General features: G+C 41.4%; 1 protein-coding gene across 4 annotated transcripts in view; it reads left to right on the forward strand.

The window, feature by feature from the left end:
* Positions 1-20,545, forward strand: part of RNF41 (ring finger protein 41) — a 131,648-nt gene extending 111,103 nt beyond the window's left edge. For all 4 annotated transcript variants that reach the window (XM_077483390.1, XM_077483389.1, XM_077483391.1 and 1 more), the window contains exons 5-6: positions 5,825-5,928; positions 17,458-20,545. In XM_077483390.1, coding sequence (XP_077339516.1) covers positions 5,825-5,928; positions 17,458-17,809 — 456 coding nt within the window. In that variant the 3' untranslated portion in view covers positions 17,810-20,545. The remainder of the gene's footprint in view (positions 1-5,824; positions 5,929-17,457) is intronic.
* The last annotated feature ends 4,678 nt before the right edge of the window (positions 20,546-25,223 follow it).

The following is a 25,223-nucleotide window of genomic DNA, read 5'->3' on the forward strand; positions in this document are numbered from 1 at the left end:
GATGCTTCACATTTGTGGTTTGACCAGTTTTCATATGCAGGGGCTACTCAAGGGCACTTTAAACATTTTTTTTTTTTTTTTCTTATTTTATTTATTTTTACACTTTTTAAAAAGTCACTTTTATTCACTTTTAATGTAAACATCCCTTGTAATAGAAAAAAGCATGACAGGTCCTCTTAAATATGAGATCTGGGGTCAAAAAGTCCCAGATCTTATATTTGGACTTAAATGCACAAAGCATGTAGTGCGTTTTTGCAGCAATTTGCTTGTTTTTTATTTATTTTTTTATTTTATTTTTTATTCTGCCCAAAAAAATTGGCCAAAAAAAAGCATAAAAAAATGCAAAACTAAAATCACATGTGCAAAAATGCTAATTACACAGCAAAAATCACTGAAACCGATAAAAAGCAAACTGCATAGGTGTGAACCGAGCCTTATGCTGGCCACACACTTATCACTTTTTGGACAAGCATATTCATATAAAAAAAATCTTTGTACATTCGCTGAATGAAAAAATGTTTTGTAAATTTCACTTGCTTTTAACATTCAGTTTTAAAACCAATGTAATTTCTGAACAAAAACCATACACGGTTTGAAAATTCCTTTTGACAAAAGTTTTCTATTCTGCTCCTTTGAATTTTCACATCGCTGTGGTCAAACGAACGTTGATTTGACCACACTAGCTATTAAAAAATTCAACGCTCGTTTAATTTTTTATTTTTTTAAATAAAAAATTTGATCTCTGATTTTATATTTTCCAGATTCAGCCTCCTAATAGTATATACAATATCTCTTCTGCCATTTTCAGAGTGTATTAGAGCTTTTACTCCCTAACCATAGTCAATTGGCTTTTTTTTTTTCCTTTCTTTTACTTTTTAAGGTTATTATTCAATTAATCAAACCTATCGGCCAACTAATCATGAAAGTAATCCTTAGTTGCAGCCCTGGCAATGGTAGTATTTGTGGTTTGTAAAGACACCTGTGCGAGTTTGGGTAAAGATTTTTGTGAGATGGACAGCAACAAGAGATGGAGGGAAAATATATATTTTACCAAAATATGAAAACACTACTTATTCTTTAAAACAAAGTAGATTAAGTAGTGGCAACATTGTTGCAAGGATAATTTGAGAGAGATGAATTTCATCTCAACATGAAAAGTATTTGGGGAATTTACAATTGTATCATTAGAACCAATGGCTGAAACTTGGGCTACAGAGAAGAGAGGATACTTGGTAGGTATCCTTTAGTCAGACTTTAAAGGTATATGAAACAATTAGCAAGATATAGGAAAATAACAATGTTTATTATGAGCATACAATACATGCATAGGGCAATCGGAGGTTAATCGTATAAAATGAGTATACGAGTACTTGTGTATTGACGCATTTCACCATTAGGCTTCTTCGTGACAAATCAAGGTAACAAAAAAGAAAAGCGAATCTCGATGTCTTGCAGCAAAAAGCCTCATATACAGATGCCCAAGTAGTATGGATGAAATGAACTACCAACAGGAGGGGTTATTTCCTGGTGTTGATGTATAGATGATTGGAAATTGCCAAATCTGATCAAAAATGGATAAAAATAGTAACAAAATGGTTCTTAAAGGGGCAGAGCACTGCTCAACAGCGATCCACGACCATTAGCCACATCAGAGTACTAGGGCAACACAGCCAAACTGCCCTAATGGCCAGCACGTAAGGGATCCTCCTGTGCATAGACAGGTAGATTGTCCCTATGGATTGATTTCCGGCATAGACGATTGTTAAATTGCCCCTGGGAGTCAGCCTTCCGCTAGTCACTAGTGGTCGTGGATCACTCTGTTTGGCAGTGCTCTGCCCCTATTTACGAACCATTTGGTTACTTTTTTGATCATCGGAATTGGCTGTATATTAACACCAAGAAATAACCCCCTCCTGTTGGTAGTCTATTTCATCCATACTACTTGGGCATCTGTATATGAGGCTTTCTCCTGCAAGACAGATTCGTTTTATTTTATTTTTTTTTTTTTTTTTTACACCTTGAGTACCTTGATTGTGTCCCGAAGAAGCTTAATGGTGAAACGCGTTGATACACAAGGACTCATTGTATACTCTATCATTTTTATATGATTTTTAACCTCTGATTGCCCTATGTATTGTATGTTCATAATAAACATTATTTTTCTATATCTTGCTAATTGTTTTGTATGCCTTTTTAAAGTTTGACTAAAGGATACCTACCAAGTGTCCTCTCTTCTGTTTCCCCTAAACTTTCGGATGTGGCATTGTGAGTGCTTTCCTTCCTATTTTTGATTGCATTGGGCTATAGAACTCTCATTTTCACTCTGAGTGCGGCAGATGGTTTCAGTGTTGGGACAGATCAGAAGGTGGTTCAGTAGTGAGACAGAAGAGCATGGGAATCTAGCAGTGGAGCAGATGAGAAGGGGGTTCAGCAGTGGGACAGAAAAACGGGGGTAAAATGATGGGGCAGAGGAGAAGGGGGTTACGGTGGTTGGAAAGATGAGCGGGGGGGTTCAGTGTTGGTAGAGGAGAAAGGAGGTACATTGGTGGGTTACAGTGGTGGGGCATAAGAGCAGAGGGAACAGATGTGCTGGAGGTATAGTCATAGGGTAGATGAGAAAGGGGGTTAGTGGTGGAGCAGATATGTTCAGTGTTAGGACAGATGAGAAGATGGTTCAGTGGTGGAGCAAATGCTCATGGAGGTACAGTGGTGGGGCAGATGAGCAGGGGGAATACGGTGGTGAAACGGATTTGAAGGGGGGGCAGTGATCTGAGGTGTTGAGTTGCAGGAATTGGAGCTGATCTGAGGCGTAAGTGCAGGATGTTAATTTCTTACTACTAAGTAGTTTACAGCATTTACATTATACAAAATCCTTTTCGTGATTGAGAGTGTGAAGTTGACATTTGTTAGAAAGTCGGCACGCTCAAGGACTTTGAAAATAAATTTTCGGCAACCTGCTCAAAAGGTTGTCTACCCCTGCTCTAGGGCCTCTGCTTTAACCACTTCTGGACTGCACACTGTGTATATACATCACTACTTTGACGTTAAATACTGGTGTTATGGCAGCAGCTAGCTGCCATAACCCTGGTATTTTTATACAGTGGGCGGTCCTCTACCACATAAGTCGTCCCAGCAGCTGAGTTGCCACAGGATCACTTTTATGGGCAGCTTCCTGGTCGTTTCTGCCTCTTACCAGAGAGATCAGCAATGGCGGAAACTATCTGATCTGGTGGAGTGATGGGCAGGAAGTCGAGTGAGAGCAAGATGGCCCCCACTCGACTCTATGCCCTTGGAGGACTGGAGCGAAATAAATATATAATAATTTTAAAGCACCCTGTCCTTCTGAGCTTGCACGCACACCAATGTAAACTGTGTTCAAACCACACGTAAGTTATCGCTGTGATCATTAGAGCAAGAGCAATAACCATAACACTAGATTTCCTCCCGTAACTCTAAACGGGTAACTTTTAAAACATTTTTAAAGCGTCGGCTATGGAGATGTAGTTTGTCATCATTCCACGAGCGTGCACAATTTTAAAGCATGGCATGTTGGGTATCCATTTACTCGCCGTGACATCATCTTTTACGTTATACACAATTGGGCTAACTACTGTTTTTTTTTTTTTTTTTGTATTGTGTATTTTTTCTTAAAAAAATCGTTTTAAAGACTGCTGCACAAATGGTGCAATATTTTGTCAACAATCACCATTTTATTCCCTAAGGGGTGTGTGTGTGTGTGTGTGTGTGTGTGTGTGTGTGTGTGTGTGTGTGTGTGTGTGTGTGTGTGTGTGTGTATGCGCCATGGACATCGGTGCTGCTATTTCTGCAAATATCCCCAAACCTTTTAGGTTTGTGGGGGGGGGGGGGGGGTTGAATTGAGATCGTGATTTTAGGGTCTCTGCTAAATAAAATATATAATGTTTGGGTGTAAAATATATATAATGTTGGGTATAGCAAAAAATACATTTTTTTTTAACTTGTAAACAACAAATGTCAGAAATAGGCTTGGTCCTTAAGTGGTTAAACAAAATGGGGGCTCTAAAATCTTCTAGGAAAAAATACTGATTGTTGCATGTAAACAGTCTTCAAATGGATAACAGAAATGGGTAGGACGATGCTGCAAAGTTTTTTTTGTTTTGTGTTAACCCAAAAACAAACTGATTCTGTTCCTTTAAAGCATGTTACACAGCACAGTGTTCTGTGTAATTTGGCACCCTGTAATACCTGGCTGATTCTGCCTGGCTATCCCCTACCCTCTGCAAACAGACCACGATAATCATGGCTGCTGAGGCCCTTACATCGTAAACTCCCATCTCCGCTCTAATAAACCAGTAAATGTCCCCGTGCCTGTGTTAGGTAAAAAGTATTTAAACGAAAGGTACTAATGCGCTCCACCTGACTACTAATAAATATCTAAAAAATGTCTAACAAATATATGTGTGGAAGCGGCCAGCAAAAAATAGTGATCTCTACACCAAAGAAATAAGTGAAATGAATAAATGCGGCGCTACCAAAAAAAAAATTTATTAATGCACTAAAATGCAATAACTGAAATAAATTGCAAATTAAAAGTGCAAAAGTGAATCCACCTCACTATAGTGATGTAATGTGCAATATTGAACCATAAAATATGTTGCATCTAATATAGAATAAAATTGATGATCATATACGTGCATAAATATTCAAAAAATCATAAGTGAAATAATTCCAAAGTATAAAATATAAAAAAGATGCTGAATAAGCAATAATGTGCAAAATGCAATAATAAATAGTGATCCTCAAAGTCCATGCAAATGATTAGTGACCATATAGCAAAGTCCATGCAAAAAATACAAAGCGACTTCCAATGCGTGACTGTCCACCGCAAAACTTCAGTGCCAAACTTGTGCACCACCAGTTTCCCCCAGCCTCTCACCTCAAATCTATAGCATAAAGGCACTGTATATACCCAGATGCTACTCCATCATTATCCGTCCAGCCTCAATTAAATACCACTGTGCGTATACGGTTATTACTTCCCCAGTTTCTCCAAATAGATCCAGTTACAGTTGGTGGTACATAGGGAATGGAAGAAAGACAAGGGGGGGCTCTCATGTGTAGTATCCAAAACAATAACTTTAATAAATAAATATCCTCACTTACATATAAGCAGATGACAGCAAATTCGTAACAAACCTGGACTTCCGGTCTCGGCCGTGACCGGAAGTGATGAGTGTAACACCTAAGCTCCTTACCTGACGCGTTGCGTCACAACCTCGTGACTTTTTCAAAGGGTTTGCATTGATACTTGTCACCTGGGGCAGGACCACGGTCCCCAAGCACTTTTTATGACAATAACTGACATATGAATATGAATAACTGACATATAAGTCTTTAAAATGAGCACTTTTGAATATTCATGTTGGTGTCCCATAGACTAACGGTGTTCGCGTGTTCGAACAAATTTTTTGCCTGTTTGCATGTTCTGCTGCAAACCGAACCGGGGGGGGGTGTTCGGTTTATCCCTAAAGGATATTAGCGCAGCAGGAGTTGGCATTTAAGAGGTGGTATTCAGAAACTGTGTTCACTTCTAATTGCCTGTGATGTTCTTCATAATGATTTAATAATTAAGTTGGAAATGCACATTTTGAAACCTTTTTTATAGAATATTTTTTTATTCTTTTCACTGGCAATTTGTGCGTGTGAATAAATGTATTTTGATTTTAAGATATGTAGTGCTGCATTTTGCTTGTCATTCTTTCAAATTGCAAAGCTCCATGGTAAATAGGAATGTAAACTACAGCTCCCTCTTCTTCCTTTTTTTTATTTTATTTAACCCTAACAGAAACGGGACATCCAGCTACTAAAGGCATATATGAGAGCAATCCGAAGTGCCAACCCTAATCTTCAGAACTTGGAGGAAACAATAGAGTATAATGAAATTCTTGAGTAAGTAGTAGCTTTGATAGAAATTTTACATTCTTGTTTGCTATTGGGTGCATCTGTTGCCACTGAAATGGATTGGAAGTTATTAACTAGCTGGTCAATTTTGGGTTCCGCTCATTGACCTGGCTAAATTTAATGGTAAAGAGGTCCTAATTCTGGAATCATAAGGACATGCAACAACAGTTACATTTATGAAAGGTATAAAACATATTTGAATGACATGGAAAAAGGTTATAAACCAGATTTGGGTACAGGTAGTAAATATTATGTACGCAAAGCCAAAGGTGGTCCTCTCCTAGCAACTTTCTCTCCAAGCCAGTCATCCTCAGTTTTATTGCCCTGACCCCTTTTGTTCACTTAGGACAGTGATGGTGACTAAGGGTGAGCTCTGGCGTGTTTGCACACCCCACATGCAGAGCCCACCAGGAAGTCGGCGCTGCACTATTCACAGGCAATGAGACATTCTCCTGGTGCGCGGCTTCAGAGATCGGGAAATGTCTCCCTGCCTGTGATTAGCACAGTACCAACTTCCTGGCGAGGTCTGCATATGGGGTGTGTGAACACGCCGAAGCTCATCCTTAATGGTGACGTTGGCACCCCAGATGTGTTGGAACAAATTTTCCCATGATGCTTAACTATACTGCAGAGTGCATGAGCATCATGGGAAATGTAGTTCCAAAACATCTGGGGTGCCAAGGTTCACTATCACTGATTTAGGATGCCTGCTGAATATTTCTGTTTTGACATGGGGTACATTGGCTTGATAATGCCTAAGCAATAGAGCTCCTATAATGCCAAATCTTTTAGGGCCTTTTGACATGGTGGTAGTCTGCTCCATTCAACGGGGGGACCTGTGAGCAGATATCAGGGTTTTATTTTATTTTTTTAAATGCATCTCTGCTGCTGGTTCAGTTTGGGCCCACATTTACACAGCAGGCAGGGGTGGACCTGGGATGGCTGTATGAAAACAGTCCTTTCTTTATCATACATCATGGGACACAGAGCCTTAAGTAATGGGTTATGGGCCACCTTCTTATACCCAATCAAGGAAGTTCACTCCCTATATAACCCTTCTTCCTTCCAGGAGCACAACAGTGTTTTCACCAGTGTCTAAGGTGTTGGTCATGGGTGAAGATGTGCTCTGAGGAGCTCCAGGAGGGATCCATGCCTGATTCCAGCACACAAAAATGGCTATTTGCAATTTTTTATTTTTTTTGTATAAAGTGAAATCTTCTTTTAAAACTGAGAGCCTAACAAACACTGCTGACATAAATTCCCCTCCCCTCCTGAAGAGGTGCGGTAACACCTTCCACTGTTTGTATTATCAGACTTGCCCTTGTTGAGCCTGGACAGACATTCAGCCCCTCTATAGCATTGCAGACTCTGTCTGGCGTCCATCGCAGCCGGCGCTGCCTTCTCTCCTTCGGGTCTGCATATGCAGACCCGAATGCCGTGCGCACACGTGGACTAGTGTTTTAAAAAAGGGGGGGCGGGTATTGCAGAGGGGCTCGGCTCACACACTAGGGCAGAAGACGATGACGCCTAATCAGGTTATCACCTGAGGCTTAACACAGACGCTCTGTTCATATGTTAAGAACAGAAGTCTGTCACACTAAGGGACACAGGAAGCGCTGGGCAAGTAAAGGTGTTTAAGCAGGCATTTCTAGTACAGGCAATATTATGGTTACTCAGCATCAAAGGCTGCTACTTATGGTGTCATTGTTTGTTTTCTTTTCTTACATCAGGGGACACAGAGCTATAGTACATACTATGTGTGTTATAGGGCTCCTGATAGGTTGTGCCAGTGTCCATCACCTAAGGCAAAAAGTGTACTCCCTATATAACCCCTCCCACTACTGGGAGTCCTCAGTTTTTCAGCCAGTGTCTAAGGTGTTGGTTACGAGTAAAGATGTGCTGTGCTCCACTGGAAGCTTCCCTGCTGGGGCTAGCCATGCTGACCAGATCCCTTCTGATGTCCTTTCATGGGCTAAAGGAATGGTACCCGGGCCTCATGTCCAAAGAAACAAGGTTTTGCTTGCGAATGCTTCTCTTTTTAGAGAGCTGGACCCTGGGATCCATTACTTTTCGGTAGTAAGGCCATAACATTTTTACTTGCAGGGTGCCTTTGCAGGTCCAGGATTGTGGGTAACCTGAGTTTCCCCTGTTCCTGAAAGTTTTGGAGCCCACCGTGAAGGGTGAAGATTGGGTTTATCTCGGATAACCCTGCTACGAGGAAAGGTAAGGGAGGTTTTCTTAAGAATTTCTCCTTTGTGTATAATGTTGTCATGCCTATGTGTCACCACTGGGGGCTGTATTGAGCACTCACCGCCTGATGCTGGAAACAGCGCTGTATCAGAAATTTCTCCTATCCTCTGGATATCCGCTAAGGGGGGTCTGGTTCTCTTGCGCCTCCAATTTTTTTTCCCCTTAGGGTGACTTATACACCAAAAAGCATTCTTTTAAAAAAAAAGCGGGAAGATACGTTCTTTTGAAAGAAAGGGGGGGTGTAATTAGCATGGGGGGGCGTAGCTAACAGGGTCAGACATCTGCCGCGCGTGGAGGATGTTGTTAAAGCACTGTGTGTAGCTGCTGCTGGCTGTGGAGGGACAGAGCAGGAGGATGGCTTGTTTCAGGCTGGTGAAACAGGCATTCCCTTTGGCACATACTTTACCAGGCTAGGTATTAATAGCAGCTTATAGCGCTGGACTATAGCCTAGCAGTGTACATTCTTTTGCTGGTAGTGCCTCAGGCTATGAGTGGTAATGGGACTGGGAACTCCTTTAAGGGTTCTAAAGGGTCAATGGTTTCACAACAATCAATCAATCCATTTCCAAAAGAATGTCGTCATCCTCAGAGGGATGCGGCTGGTCCGATTGAGCCGTCAGGGGAAACTGTTGTTGCAGCTGTGCTAGACACTTCAGTCCCTGTATATATCACACAGGAGGTGTTTTCTCCACCATTTTTAATTTGGAAAGATTGATGCTAGATCTCTCCATAGTGGGGACTGTCCTGTCAGGATTCAGTCCGACAATGCCATGGCTGTGGCTTACATCAATCTCCAGGGGGGCACGAGAAGTCATGCAGCCCAAAAAGAGGTGAATCATGTTCTAGCTTGGGCAGAACACAACATTCCTTTCCTATCTCAATTTTCATTCCAGGAATAGAGAATTGGCAGGCGGACTACTTGAGTCGCCAACAATTATTTCCAGGAGAACAGTCTCTTCACCCCGACATCATCCTAGTGATATGTCAGAGAGGGGGTATTCTGGACATGGACCTATTCTCGTCCAGATTCAACAACAAGGTTAACAACTTTTTGTGTTGAACAAGGGATCCCCTAGCAGGCGGAACAGACGCTTTAGTCTTCCAATGGGATCAGTTTTTACAGATCTATGCATTTCCTCCAGTTCTGCTACTTCCGCGCCTTCTTAATACCAGGAAGCTGGCTTCCAGAATCCTTTACTATAGAGTCTGGAAGGCATATGTTTCTTGGTGTGGATCCAGTGGTTAGAACCCCAGGGAGTGCCTGATTTCCTGCAAATGGGATCTGAAATGAAGTTTGGCCTTGACTTCTATCAAGGGCCAGATCCCAGCCTTGTCAGCGTTTTTTCAATGGCCTCTTGCTTCCCAATCTTGGTGTGTAGCTTATTCAGGGGGTAACCCTGATTAATCCCCCTATCAAGGCACCTCTAAATCCTTGGAGTTTAAATTTTTGGTCTTATCGGCTTTGCAAAATCAGCCATTTGAGCCTTTATGAGAAATTCCCTTGGTTCTTTTGACAAGAGAGATAATCTTTCTGGTTGCCGTTTCTTCTGCTAGAAGAGTATCAGAACTTGTGGCTCTGTCTTGTAAAGGGCCATATTTGATCATGCATAAGGATGTGGTGGTTTTATGTCATCCTGAATTACTACCAAAAGTGGTAACAGGTTTTCATTTAAACCAAGATATTCTTCCTTTCTCCCCAGAGCCTCAATCTACAGAAGAAAAGTCCACTACATTCCCTTGATGTAGTAAGAGTGATCAGTCTATTTAAAGGCGACCGCTCAGGTTCGCAAAACAGATGTTTTGTTTTGTACTGACAAAGGGTCCAAAATGTGAATAGGCAGCGTCAAAATCCACTATTTTCCAAATGGATTCGTCAAGTGATTCAAGCTTCGGCTTAAAGAAGAAAATTCTTCCATCTCATGTCAAAGCACACTCCTCCGGGGTGATTAGTGCCTCTTGGGTGGTGCATCATCAGGCCTCTCTGGCTCAGATCTGAAAGGCCGCAACTTGGTCTTCCGGTTCATACATTTATCAGATTTTATCAAATCGATATTAAAGGTCATGAGGGTATTGCCTTTGGGCCTCCTTTTTGCCCTACTTTTTTTGTCTCCCTTCAGTTGCCATTGCTATGGGACATCGAACATAATAAGTACTATGGCACTGATGTAAGAAAAGAAAACAGAATTTTTAGAACGGCTTATTTGTAAAATCCTTTTTTTTTATGTACATCAGGGGACAGAGAGGTCCCTCATTTCTTGGTATATACTTGTATTGCTTGGCTACAGAACTGAGGACTCCCAGTAGTGGGAGGGGTTATATAGGGAGTACACTTCTTGCCTTAGGGCGTGCCAGTGTCCATCAGTGGCCCTATAACCCACATAGTAAGTACTATGGCTCTCTGTCCCCTGATGTACATCAAAGAAAAGGATTTTACAGGTAAGCTGTTATAAAAATCCTATTTTTTGCTAAAACTATTGTTCAGCAAATACAATTTGTTCTTAAAGTGCCTCTGCTTTTGTGCTTAGCACTATGACTTCCAGAGCTACCACAAAGGTACCAAGGATTCCACCCCTAGGCACTGGGAACTCCATTCATGCCTCCACGCAGTCATCCTCTCTGGAGATACCGGACATGGCAAGCCAGGGTGAATCATTGGAAGCAATTGGTGATGAAACTGCTTCTCACACTTCAGCCCCTGCATATGTGACTGAACATGCATTTTCCTCTGCCCTGCAGGGCTTAGAAGGAAGATTAGTGGCTTTAATCGCATCCTCCATCTTGGAGGCTAGGAAGCATGCAAGATCCCCCCCCCCTCCTTTCCAAGAGAACAGTGGGCACAGGATGAGGTATTACCCTCAGGTGATGGGGAAAAATAAGCCAAATTTTTCTCTGTGGAGGAAACAGTTGATGAACCTTATGCAACCTCAAAATCTGACAGATTGATGGTACGAACTCTTACAGAGATGATTCATTCAACTTTTTATGCTACTCCTAACAGAATCCGCTGAAAGTTCGGTCCCTTCCTTGATTTAAAAAAAAAAAAAAAAAAAAAAAAAAAAACCTCTTAGAGCCTTTCATGCATTTTTAGAAGGGCTTATTTATGCTGAATGGGATCATCTGGATAAGCATTTTTTCCCTCCAAAGAGTTTTTCCGTTCTCTATCATGGAGAAAAAATTAACAAAGAATGAAAAGTACCAGCAGAGTAGACGCTGCGATTCCAGCATCATTAAAGATGCATAAATGCTTAAGTATCCAAAAGATAAGTTTGAATTTTTTTGTTAAATCCTCCTACCAAAGGCACTATGTTTTGCCATAAACGCCAGAAGACTCTATCCACCAAGCGGTCCCGCCTTGCGCCTGTGCTAAAACGCATGCGTAGGACCCTGTGGTTAAAAAGTTGGTCAGCCGAAGCATCTTTCAAAAAGGCATCTGACTAGTTTCCCTCTTTTATTGGTGAAGAATTGGTCAAATACATCCAAATGATTTCTAGCAGGAAAGGGTACTTATTTTTTTTTATTTTTTCCAAGAAGGTATAAACGTCCTTTTATTTAAACGCACTCCTTGCCCTACACCAGGGGCAGCTGCCTCTAGGCAGTGGTGACTGCCTCCACTATCGGACTCTAAGAGGAGAAAATGTTCAGCCCTTGTATACATGATTGAAAATGCGTTTTTCCTCTGCCCTGCAGGGTCTAGAAGGAAAATTGGCGTCTTGAACCACATCCGCTATCCAAGGATAGGAAGTGTTAGATCACCCTCCCCCACCTTAGATTCCTTATCAAGGGAACAGAGGGTAGAGGATGAAGGGTTACCCTCAGGTGATCAGGAAGAAAGCCAAACAGATTACTCCTGCGGAGGAGGCAACTGGCGTTGAACCTTTTTTTTTTCAGCCTTGTAATCTGAGTAATGGCTGGTACAAATCTTAGAGATTCGTGCCTCTTTCAAGCTACCTCTAGTAGTCAGCTGATAGTTCCACTGCCTTTTTCATGCGTTTCCTGTACAGATGCAGAAATTCAACAGATCCATTCTAGATCTAAAAATCTAGATCAGTTCCTGAAGATCTGCTCCTTACTATGGAGTCGATCAGGTCAGTAGTTTTTATCCTACATCGAGGAAAACTTCTGGGGCTTATCGGCATCAGAGATGCCCATCTGAATGTCCATATATTTCCTGCTCACCAAAGGTTTCTGCAGTTTGAAGTAGAACAGCAGCATTTCAGTTTATAGCCTTGGCCTTCGGGCCAGCTACAGCACCCCGGATGTTTACAAATGTGCTAGCCCCACCTCTAGCCATGTCAAGGGCACAGGGCTTAAACAGCCTTGGCATACCTAGACGATCTATTGCTAATGGATTAATCGGTGTACGCATTACAACCAGTTACCTGGAAAAGTATGGGTTGTGTTCTGAACCTAGTGAAGTTTCCCTTAAAACCCACTAAAAAAGCTGGAGTATTTGGGTCTAAGCATAGATACATCCCAGAAAAAGTGTGTTCTTGTCCAGGCAAAAAAAAAAAAAACTTCATAAAATTGGTGCGGATGGTAAGATCGAAAGGAGATCCCTTAATTTGCCTTTGCATGAGCTTGTTAGAAAGGATGGTGGCTTCATTTTTGAAGCAGTTCCCTTTTGCCAGTTCCATTCGCGACTGTAGGCAAAACAGTATTCTATCTGCTAACAAGACGATCCAAGCTTTGGACTTGCCAATGCGGCTGTCCCCAAGGGTGCCCCAAAGCCTCAATTGGTGGTTAATAACCAGAATCTGCTGAAAGGAAGATCCTTCAGACCTGTTATCTGGAAAGTGGTAACAGATGCCAGTAGGGCTGTAACTATTTTCATAATCGATTAGTTGGCTGATTTTATTGTTTCGATTAATCGGTTAATAACTTTAAAAAAAAAAAAGGGTCAAATTGATGTTCATTTTCAACCACAGTGACTGGAAAATTTGGAAATGGAAAGCTTCTTGGTCAAAGGAATTTTCAGACAGTGTTTGGTTTTCGTTCAGAAATTACATTCATTTTAAAAACCGAATGTTAAAAAGTGAAATTTTCAAACAAAATTCTTTCAGCGAATGTACAAAGATTTTTCGTCTGAATATTCTCATCTGAAAATTGATCCGTGTGGCCAGCATAGGGCTTGGTACACACCTATGCAGTTTGCTTTTGTTCGGTTTCTGCAGTGCTTTTTGCTGTGCGTTTTTTGATTTTTGCGCACGTGATTTTACTGCAATTTGCATTTTTTTGGGGCAGATTAAAAATTCTCCAATTGCTGCAAAACGCATTACACATGCTTTTCTGCAGCTTCTCCATTGAAGTATATTGAACCAATAAATTTTGCATTTAAAACTCCCTGACCCTTTGATGTGAACATGTCCCATAGGAAACCATGTCAATTAACTATTGGTGCTTTTTGCAGAAATGCACCATAAACACATAGATGTGAACCAAGACGTTTAGTAACATAATGGGGTTAAAAAAACTAAAATTAGCCCTTTTATAGTAGAAAAAAGGCAGATAATCACTACTGTAAGGGGTTAAGTTTTTTTACTGTAGAATAATGAAAGTAATTACAGTAGCGATTTGCTCTTTGTACTATAAAGGGCTCTTTTTTTTTTTTTTTCCCCCATTATGTTACTGGCCGATCGATTATGGAAATAGTAATTGATTAATTTCATAATCAATTAGTTTCAGCTCTAGATGCCAACCTCAGGTTGGGGAGCAGTACTGAGGAGACAACGGTCCAAGGACAGTGGTCAAGAACCGGAAGAGCCTTGCCCATCAACATCCTAGCAATTCGGGCAGTTAATCTTGCTCTGAAGACCTGAACTTCCAGGTTAAGAGATTGTCCTGTCAGGATCTAATCCTTCAGTGCCATGGCTGTGGCCTATATCAGTCGCCAAGGGGGCACCAAGAGACGGTGCAGAGAGGCGAACCATATTCTAAATTCGGCAGAAAAATATTCCGTGCCTATCAGCAGTCTTCATTCTGGCAATAGAGAATTGGCAGGCAAACTACTTAAAGCGGTCTTGTACTCAATTTTTCAAGTTTATATAATTTAATTCCCTTAGGACCATAGATGCTCAAATGACCTTTAAAAAAAAATAATGCCGTAATTGCCTTTTTAGTAGTAATGAGTTTCCTGACTTCCGGCTTTCTTCCCGTGGGAGTAGGCGTGTTGATCGCCTTTCCCAGGCCTCGCAAAGCCCCCTGGGAGCTTTGTTAGTCTTCCCAGGAATCAGTGGGCAACGGCGTCATCCCGAAATCTTGTGAGATTTCGGAACCAAGATGCCGGTTACGTGACGAGTGCATGTCCGAAAAAGCCATTTTAGAAGTGGGCAGGCAAGTAATTATTTGGTTGCCATCACAACAGGGCGGGAAACTTCCAATGCCGCCCGTTGTGATGGCAACCCGAAATCTTACGGCGCTGCTCGCTGGTGTCAATGAGCATGCGCAGGATCGAGCGGTGAATGCTGGGAGCACAGCATTCACCGCATCCCGGGAACTAAATGCTTGTGGGCTTCAGTTGCCCAAAAGCAAAATGGGGAGGAAGTTTTATAACTTTTGAGCAAGAAATTGGCAAGCCGGGGAGAATAAAACTACAAGTAGTACTAGAATTGCATGACAAACGAATTACAATGACACAGGAAAAAAGGTCAGCGGAATCCCGCTTTAAATCACCAGCAGCTATTCCCAGGAGGAATGGTTTCTTCACCAGGACATAGTCTCGGTCTGTTTGTCATATATGAGGGACTCCAGACGTAGATCTTCAGACGTAGATCTTCTAACGTCCAGTTCAACATAGATTCTTTGTTGTGGACACAAAGCTGACTATTTGCATGCAGAACAGATGCGTTGGTGATACCGTGGGATCAGCTTTCACTGATCTATGCATTTCCCCCTATTCAATTGCTGCCTTGACTTCTTTGCAGGCTTGAGCTGGAAAGAAAACCAGTAATTCTGGCAGCACTAGCATAGCCTAGAAGGTCCTGGTATGCAGAAATTGTAAAGATGGCAGTGGAAGATCCATGGTCCCAGACCTGCTTTCACTAGGGCAGATATTTCATCCTACTTTATGAACACTAAATTTAACGGCCTGGCTATTGAAACCCACATTCTGAGGAAACGTGGGCTTTCCGGGGCAATTATATCGGATTAATACAAGGAAACCAACTTCCAGAACTACACATTATAGATTCTGGAAGGCTTATGTTTCCTGGTGTCAATCCAAGGGTTGACACCCTTGGAGATATCATAGGCAGAATTCTTGCCTTTCTACAATTAGGAATAGAGATGGAGTTGGCCTTGAGTACTATTAAGGGCCAAGTCTCAGCCTTATCGATGTTTTTTTTTTTTATTTTATTTTTTCAAAAACCGCATGCTTAGTCTGGGGTTTTATACAAGGGGTGATGTGGATTACTCCGCCGGTTATATCACCTTTAAGCCCTTTGGGACTTGACTTTAGTTTTGTCAGTGTTACAAAAACAGCCATTTTAACCAATACAGCATTATAGTATAGTCCTGACAAGGAAGCTGATATTTTTGGTTGCTATATCCTCAGCAATGAGGGTTTCAGAACTAGCTGCTCTTTCTTGTAAAGAGCCATATTTGATTATTCATGAAGATGGAGTGGTGTTGTGCCCTTGTCCAGGCTTTTGCCAAAAGTGGTTTCAGGTTTTCACCCGAACTAAGATATTGTCTTGCCATCATTTTTCCAAAACCATGTATACACATTGTCTTGATGTGGTGAGGGCATTGAGAATCTATATTTAAAGACCGCTTCTCAGATTCTTAAGACTGATGTCTTATGTATTCTGCCAGAGTATCCTAAGCCCTTGTACACACGGTCGGAGAATCCGTCGGAATGTGTCCTATCGGACAGTGTTGTCGGATAATCCAACTGTGTGTGGTATGCATCGGACTGATTCCATCGGAATATCAGTCGGACCCAATTTTCCAACTTGTTTGAAATATTTTCCGACAAACTGGTCCGATCGGACATACTCCGATCATGTGTAGAGAATTTTGATCGGACCAAGTGCCACGCATGCTCAAATCAAATTCCTACATCAAAGCTATTGGCTACTAGCCTGAATGTAGTCCCATCGTAACGAAATTACGTCATCGCGTTCTGAAAGATCTGATTTTTCGACAACTTTGTCCGACCGTGTGTATGCAACAGTTTCGGACAAGATCCGACGGATTTGGTTGTCGAAATCTCCAATCGTGTTTACAGGGGCTAAGAAGGGACAGGCAGCGTGGAAATCCACTGCTGCTAAGTGAATTTGGGAAGTTATAATTCAAACTTATAATTAAGGGGTATGATCTCTTTTTCAAGTTGAGGTGCACTCTAACAGGGTGGTTGGTGCTTCTTGGGCAGTGTGTTACCAGGCCTCCATGGCTCACATTTGTAAGGCTGCAACTTTGTCTTCAATGCATACAAAAATGTTATCAGGTGGATGTAAGGAGGTATGAGATTGCCTTTGTGTGCTGCAGGCAGCAGTATAAATCAAGTCTGGGGATAACCTGTGGGTTGTCTCTCCTCCCTCCCCTCAAGTAGCATTGCTATGGGACATCCCATTAAGTAATTACGCCTCCGTGTCCCATGATGTACGATAAAGAAAATAGGATTTTTATAACAGCTTACCTGTAAAATCCTTTTCTTGGAGTACATCATGGGACACAGAGGTCCCTTCCCTCTTTGAGTTTTTGTAGCAAAGCAATATACTTAAATCCATGTGCTCCTGGAAGGAGGAGGGGTTATATAGGGAGTGAACATCCTTAATTGGGTATAACCAGTGTCAACACCTGAAGCTGGCCCATAATCCATTAAGTAATTACTTAAGGCTCTGTGTCCTATGATGTACTCCAAGAAAAGGATTTTACAGGTAAGCTGTTATAAAAATCCTATATTCAGTTTTTTGGGGGTTTTTTCTCCCCTGGATCTGGATGAACTCAGATTAGGCGAGTGTAAGACATGATCAGGAAGGAAACCACCCCTCTACCTTGGGTGTTGATTTTGCAACGCAGATTTTGTTTAAATGTGGTCAAATCCTCAAGACTACAGCGCATAATGTTAACCATAGATGGGCAGGTTGCTAAATCAGGACCAGCAAGTATGTTGTTCTTATGAATCACTTCATAGTTGTCTCTAGTAAACGCCTTCATTGTTTCATTGCAAGTAGTGCTTGAATCTGTCACATGACTTGTATGTGTTAGGGAATGTAAGGGCTTTAAATGATTGTCTGACTTGTGTAATGATTACATTCTCCCACACAGGTGGGTAAACTCTTTACAACCTGCACGTGTGACTCGGTGGGGTGGAATGATCTCAACGCCAGACGCTGTGTTACAAGCTGTCATCAAACGCTCACTAGTAGAAAGTGGCTGCCCAGCATCCATTGTGAATGAGCTTATAGAAAATGCCCATGAGCGCAACTGGCCGCAGGGTCTAGCTACACTTGAGACACGACAGATGAACCGGAGGTATTACGAGAACTATGTGGCAAAGCGGATTCCAGGAAAGCAGGCTGTTGTGGTTATGGCCTGTGAGAACCAACATATGGGAGAGGACATGGTGCTGGAGCCTGGCCTGGTTATGATCTTTGCTCATGGTGTGGAGGAAATATAAATGCACTTTGGCAACTGTATACACACTTGTTTTGCTTCTCCATGTGCTCCATCATGTTACCTGAGATAACATTTGAAATGCTAAGTCTCCAGACCCTGCTCTTGCCACTGGTGCCTACTAGTTGAGTACTGTGTGATGACTTGCCATTGTTGTGTTTTTTTTTTTTTTCTTTGGTAAATAAAGACTCAAGCTAAGCTTTTAGTTCCCCCTGTCGTGCACTATGGCCAAGCTTCCAGCACAAGAAATCGCAGTCCAAAGTCATGTTAATTTCTTTCCTTCTGCTTCATGTTGGCTGGATGTGCTATTGCTAGTTCCTCAGGAGAAGGGACAACGTGGCAAAACTAGAGAGAAAAGACTAACAGAAGACACTACAAAGAAGGGGCATTGTGCAAGATTTATGGGCATTTGTAAGTTAGGGGTGTCGAAGCACCCTCTTAAATCACTGGCATCTACAACTTGAAATTGGACTTGCGCAGACCCACTAGAACCTGCTCTGGCAGGGATATTTTGTGCAAGCAGGCTAGAAGAAAAATGAAATATTTTTTTATTAATCCCTTTTATTACTTGGCACTGTTAGATGTTCATTTCTGTTCTGGTGTGGCCAGTGTTGCAATAAAATATGAATAAGCAGCAGACAATGCAGCAATCATACTACACTCCTAATGTTTGTTGTGTTCAAGCCATTTTCATGATTTAATGTGATCAGACACAATGCTCCAATCTTCCATATTCGGTCTTCATTGGATGAATGGCAAGCAATATAGCTCTGGACATGTATGTTGTGAGTTATGAACTTTTTTTTCCCTTCCTTCTACGCAAGGGATCATGCACTTATTTTGAGGTGCTTGTACAGAAGTGTAATGATTTGTTTTACTTATCTGTGCACCAAACAAGCATTTATTCACGCAGTGGACTTTGGTGCAACATTCTTGGCTTCAGAGCTTTTATCTTGTGTATCTTTTTTTTTTTTTTTCTTCATAACTTTAATGTCACTTTTTATGTCAAGCGTGCATGTTAAATTTACCATATTCTGTAAGCGTTGAAAAGGTTTTGATGTTGATTTGACAGTGGAAGAAAGATTGGAGTATTTTAGTTATACTTTCAATACTACAGTTCATATCTGCATTCTGACCACATTTGAGGTTTAGCATGTAAATTTTTTTTCAACAAATTGTTGCAGAGATTTACACCTCAGTGGTGCCTTTTCTTGTGTGTAAAGAAAAAAAAACTTGAAGGTCATGCAGAGCACTGCTTGTTCTGTGTTCCAGTACCACCTGTCTTTTCTTGTTGATCTTGCAAAAGCTTTATATGTATTTTTTTTTTTCCCAGTTCTGTTCAATATTTGTTCTTCAGTATTTCTTTTTTTTTTTTTTTTAATTTGTCTTTTTGATTTTTGTATGTATGGTTCCTTTGTCTATTTTAATATACATAAAACATAAAATACATGTTTTTTGTGTGTTACCTTAAGTCACCTTATATTTTATGATCAACCTAAAGCAATTGTCGGTGCACAATTTAAATGGTTAAAAAATGCTTCACCTGTGATGTGTGCTGAAAATGCTCTTCAACAGACCTCCCTATTATGTGTATTTTGTGCTACGATGGTTTATACAAAATGCCCAGAGCATACACTGCAGCTTTACTACATGCTGGTATGTGCTGTTTCTTGGTAGAGTAGACCTCATTTTCATACAAGCTTCAAAGACCTTGTGGAGAATCTGTACTCTTAATCATCTTAGGCAGTGTCCTTTTTGAAGTCTGAAACATTGGATATTAATATCAGTTCCTCTTCTTTTTTTTTTTTTTTTTGTATTAAGACGAACAGTTGTCTATATACAGATTCTTGTTTGTGCATAGGTATGTGTTTTATGCTGCTATTTGCAAAGTGCAAGGGGTTGTGTAAAAGCCATTATAACAGCAGGTGAAAACCTTGAACACAGCAACCAAAGAAACAAAAAAAAAAAAATGCTAACTACAGTGGTCACTGCCCCCAGTGCATGTAATATGGCACCAAGTAACAGGAGTTTTGTGCCTGTTAACCTCTTCTCTCCAGCTTCAAAATTCCAGATTTCCCAGGTTGTCGGTATTCGTTTCAGCTGGCGTGTGTGATGATGGGGATTTTAATTTAGAAGGGTGCTGAAAATTTCCCAATAGCACAAATTCATACAAAAAATAAAAACAATTGTTCAATAAATATACATACGGAGCTAACATAGTCTTTTGCTTGATGTTCTTACATTTTTAGACAAGTTGTAACATCTGTCAAAGGAAAATATTGAATGACAACTATATAGCTATACTGTTTCTATATGAAACCTTTTAATATGACAAAGGACAGATGGCTATGGATTAGCTGAAGACACTAACTCATTGATTGAGACTTGCCCATTTGCGCTGCGTGTCTCCTTAGGACAGAGATATGCAATTAGCGGACCTCCAGCTGTTGCAAAACTACAAGTCCCCTCATGCCTCTGCCTTTGGCTGTCTGAGTCTTGCTATGGCTCATGGGACTTGTAGTTCTGCAACAGCTGGAGGTCCGCTAGTTGCATAGCCCTGCTTTAGGAGAATGGAGGTCTTCTGTTCTTTGAAAACATTCACTCTACTGAGGACACAGCAAAAAGCTGAAGTATTCGGATTGTGGGTTTATCCTATGCTGTCTAACAGTTTTTTGTTTTTTTAGTTGCCAATAGTTAGGCGATAGCATAAGCAAATATCAACAGTATAACTTTATTGATGTACGGTTATGAAATATTTTTCCTGTTACTTTGCTGGCCTTCCCCTTCTAATTGATGGTCTGAGTTCAGTTCGCAGTGGCATATTTGTGGTTTTCATCAATCATTGGGCAGCTACCTGGAGTGTTGGGTAGAGTTCTTGTTCTGGGTGGACCTTGCTGTGTCAGTGATTCCAGGGGGAATAAAAAAAAAATCTGGCTGGTAGTTTTTTTCAGAAGTTAATATCTGCACCCAGGGGAAATGGCTCCATCATCCGGAAGTGTTCTGTAACATGTCTGTTTTGGGGAACGCCGAAAGTGCACTTGGTGTGTACGTTCAACTTGATGCAAGACTAATCTGCATATGCTTCTTATGGACCGATCTGTCCTGCTTCTTGGTTGCTGGCTTGATGATCTAGCTATTGAAACTCAGTCTGAGATGGGGCATTTTATCCTGACAGCTCCTAAGGCTAGCCATGCATTATATATTTATTTTTCTTGCACACGTTTTTATTTAGATTTACCAAAACCATATAACAAGAGGTCAAACCTAAATACTTTCAGTTTGTATGTAATCAGTCAGTCCCTTGCACTGCCATAGTTGAGCGTAAATCCAAAGCAAATTTAATAAGAGAATTTTATAATGTATGGTCAGCTTTATTTATTTTTTTTGTACAAAATTATAAAACTTGGGAAATGTTTAATTTGTGTGATTCTCTGCAATTTTTTTCTTTCATGTGTGCTTTTTTTTTTATTTATTTTTTTTTTTATTTTTTTGTGGGCCTCATTCATTCTTTCCTCCAGTTGAAGATTTGCTAATCCATATGCAGATCCATACTGCTGTACAAGGGTTACACACGTTGGAATACCTTTTTAGACCTCCACTCCAACCATTGTGTTAAAATGTGTGTCAGTGTTACAAGTAGAGGTCGACCGATCTATCGGCCGATATTTGCCGTTCTTGCATCAGCCAATTGTGCTGATAAAAAGGCACGTGACTTGCAAATGACTTCTGTAATAGAAGTCAATGCAAGTAGCCTGAGTCTTCATAGAAGCGACTTTCCTCCTCTCTGGGCAGTCTGCCAAGAAAAGAGTAAAAAGATACAATGTTTACACTTGAATGAATGAACTCAACTTGGTGTGCAGAGTTCTCAGTTTAACCATTTAAAGACTAAATCTTTTCTGACACTTGTTGCTTAAAAGTTAAAAATCCTGTATTTTCTGCCAGAAAATCATAGACCCCCCCCCAAAAATTATCTATCTATCTCAGAGATCCTAGGGAATAAAATAGCGGTTGTTGCAATATTTTATGTCGCGTGGCATTTGCGCAGAGGTCTTTCAAATGCAATTTTTTGGGGGGAAAAAATACACTAATGATTAAAAAAAATAAAACGGTAAAGTTAGCACATTTTTATTTTTTTTTCCTCCAAAAGTTTTGACTACCTGTTTTTATTTAATAAAAAAAAAAAAGATATTAAAAAAAAAAAAAAACAGGTAGTCAAAACTTTTGGAGGAAAAAAAAATGTGCTAACTTTACTGTTTGTTAGTTAGTTTTTTTTTTTTTTTTTTTTATCTAAATCATGCATACAAGTAAACTGGAGGTTTGTTTTGTTTAATGTTTAAATGTAAGAAATTTTCTGTCACTTATGAAGGCTGCTTTCACACTGGAGCAGGCAGGCGTTGATGGTAAAACGCTGCTAGTTTTAGCGGCACTTTACCATCATTTTAGCGGTGCTATTCGGCTGCTAGTGACCTAGCCTAGCTAGCGGCCGAGGAAGAGGTTAAATGCGCTTCGGCAGTGGTGCCCATAAATATCAATGGTGGCAAGTGCTGCTTGCAGGACTTTTTTTTTTTTTTTTTTTAACATCCTGCAAGCGCATCACCTCAGTGTGAAAGCACTCTGTTGTTCACACAGACTTTCAAAAAATATAGCTGCGCTAAAACTTATAAAACAAAATTATAAAGTGACATAATTTTTCTAATTTACAAAAAATCCCCAAAACATGCAAAAATAGTGCCAAAATAATGATTTCCAGGCATATAAGCAGTCCAAAGAAAAGGAAAGATGGATAGGATGCTGAATCTTAGTCCATTTTCGGTGACTCTCAAAAACCACCCTTTACACACGTAGCAGGTGCACCCAGAGTAGAAAGATTATCCACCACCAAATTAGAGGAGGCTTACCAGCTGTCAAGATCTCTTTTTAAGGAGATCATACGGGCTTGTAAAATGTTACGTTCCTGGTCCCCACACTGGGCTCTGTTGGTAACACCAATCTATCTGCTCCCTCTTTATGGTATATCTCGTTCCACCACATTCATTTAGTACGGCAAAGAGAGAAGAAAAAAAGCTCCCATAGCATAATTCCGTAAAGATTTATTAAAATATAAAAAGTAAAATAACTCACGAATTCCCAGCAGAGTATAAGCGTATAGCGTATAAAAAACGAGCCGGCCGGCTCTCTCTTGTTTGCACTGCCCGCCCTTCTGGATTAACGTGGAAATGCGGTGACGTCAGCACGCCGCTAACCCTATGTCGTTTCGTCAAAAGTGACTTCTTCCTGGGGTACCTGAGAGTCACCGAAAATGGACTAAGATTCAGCATCCTATCCATCTTTCCTTTTCTTTGGACTGCTTATATGCCTGGAAATCATTATTTTGGCACTATTTTTGCATGTTTTTGGGATTTTTTGTAAATTTGAAAAATTATGTCACTTTATAATTTTGTTTTATAAGTTTTAGCGCAGCTATATTTTTTGATTGTTGTATATTGTGTGTGTCTCGCATTGGGTTGCAGCAAGAACTTACTACTGTCAGTATTAACACTTATATCAAGTTTTTTGTTTTATTTACACTTGATTTTTTCATATATATTTGTCTAGCACTTTGTTTAGACCAGCGCTGTTTTTCAAAGGTTTTATAGATTGTTCACACAGACTGCAGGGGACCCATTTTGCAGGCACTATTTTTAGCCCAAAAATGCCCCAGTGGAAAAGGTGTCAGATTTTATGAGATGAAGGGGGATAAAATAAAAAATAAAAAAATCGGCATCATATATCAGCCGCCATGATTTCTAAATATCGGCATCGGCCGCCATGATTTCTAAATATCGGCATCAGCCAAAGAAAACCCGTCTCGGTCGACCTCTAGTTACAAGGACCTCTTTTCCTTATTGTATATAACAGGATGTGGGGTATCTTCATATCCATTACTATAGGGTTATGCTACCATCTGCAGGTAATTGGATACTGGCACTAAAGACAGGAAATCCCCACCAAGGAAAAACTCCCTCACAGCTAGGCATGGCTTCAATTTCTTTCGTTCACTGACTGACACAGCTCCTTTATTCTTGCCCATAGGGTTGTTACGCCACCTTTAGTAGAGGACTAGGCAGAACATGTTAACGTGCAAAAACAGAACTTTCTAGTTTCGCCTTCAGTAACAACCCCCCAGCCTGCTTCCTTCAGGTTGTTTTTTTTTTTTTTTTTTTTCTGCCCAGTGAAGGAGATGGACCTAGGGAACATCGGTCCTGGCATTTTTTGCGCAAGATAAGAGCCTGTGATCTGCTAGTAACACCCGGCTGGGTGCCAGGCTGGATACCCTTATCCTTGTAGTCTCCCCAGTCTGGCCATCGAGCGTGTGCAGACCATAGCTACGCGCTGGGTTGGTCATGACATGCCCTTTAGGCTCCAGGGTCGGCCGGTGAGCGCATGAGCTGCTGTGTGGGTGCCATATATAGGGGTCCCCTGGGGTGCTCTCACCTTGGGTGGGGGGGGGGGGGCAGTGCTGGGTCGCTGTGCCCCTGGGTGGCTGGAGGCCTGCACATGCTGATCGCCATAGCGCTGTTCTGCCACCTTTTTTGTAGTTTTTTTTTTTTTGTTCCCCCCCCCCCCACTGTCCCCCTCTGTGTACAGTTGTTTGGTGGCCATGTTTGGTGTGTCTCAGGGAGAAGCATGGTCAGGAACCATTTTACTGTAGTTCAGCAGCCATTTTCCCTGTGATTATGTCCTTTATACTGGATGCTCGGCGGCAATTTTGTTGTAGCCCAGTGCATTTTTATATGCCCATCACTGGTCCCTGAGGCTCAGAACAGCGCGGTTTCTTCACTCGGACACCTGGGAGCTGACACAGGACACAGACACTACTAGCTAAACGGTGAAGAACTCGGTCGGGGGTTCTGAGTCCTGCAGTGGGGCCCCTCGGCCTGCAGCAGCTAGGAGGGTGGGACTATACACCTGTCCTAAGTCCCCAACAGGTGGCAGACAGCTTGGGTCAGCATGGCTTCAGAAACTGGTCTTTCTTCCCCCGAACTCCTGGCAATTGCAACCGGCTCGTCTGCAAACAGTTCAATGCCTCTGTACGCTTGGCCGCAAAGGTGGTAAAAAGTGGCCCCTGCCCCCCCCCCCATCCTCAGTGGAGAGCTCTGATGCCGATTCGGGGCCCCGCTGAGACTGGTGGCCCCTGCTCTGTCGTTTCAGCTGATGCTGACCAGGACCGATCGGACAGTGAGGATGATTCCCCGTCCGGGTCCACGCGCGATAAAGCGCTAGTTGGAGCATTTATCACAGCTGTTTGTGATACCTTGAAGATTCTGGATACAGCAGATCCCTCTGCTGATGTAGCGGTCCCTTTTGGGTTCCGTAAGCCACCCTGTGCACCTAAGGTGTTTCCGAATCTGACTTATTTAGATAAGTTCATATACAAG

The sequence above is a fragment of the Lithobates pipiens genome, unplaced genomic scaffold (assembly GCF_037356315.1).
Source record: "Lithobates pipiens isolate NorthernLeopardFrog02 unplaced genomic scaffold, aLitPip1_a1.2 Scaffold_16, whole genome shotgun sequence".
Classification (NCBI taxonomy): domain Eukaryota; kingdom Metazoa; phylum Chordata; class Amphibia; order Anura; family Ranidae; genus Lithobates; species Lithobates pipiens.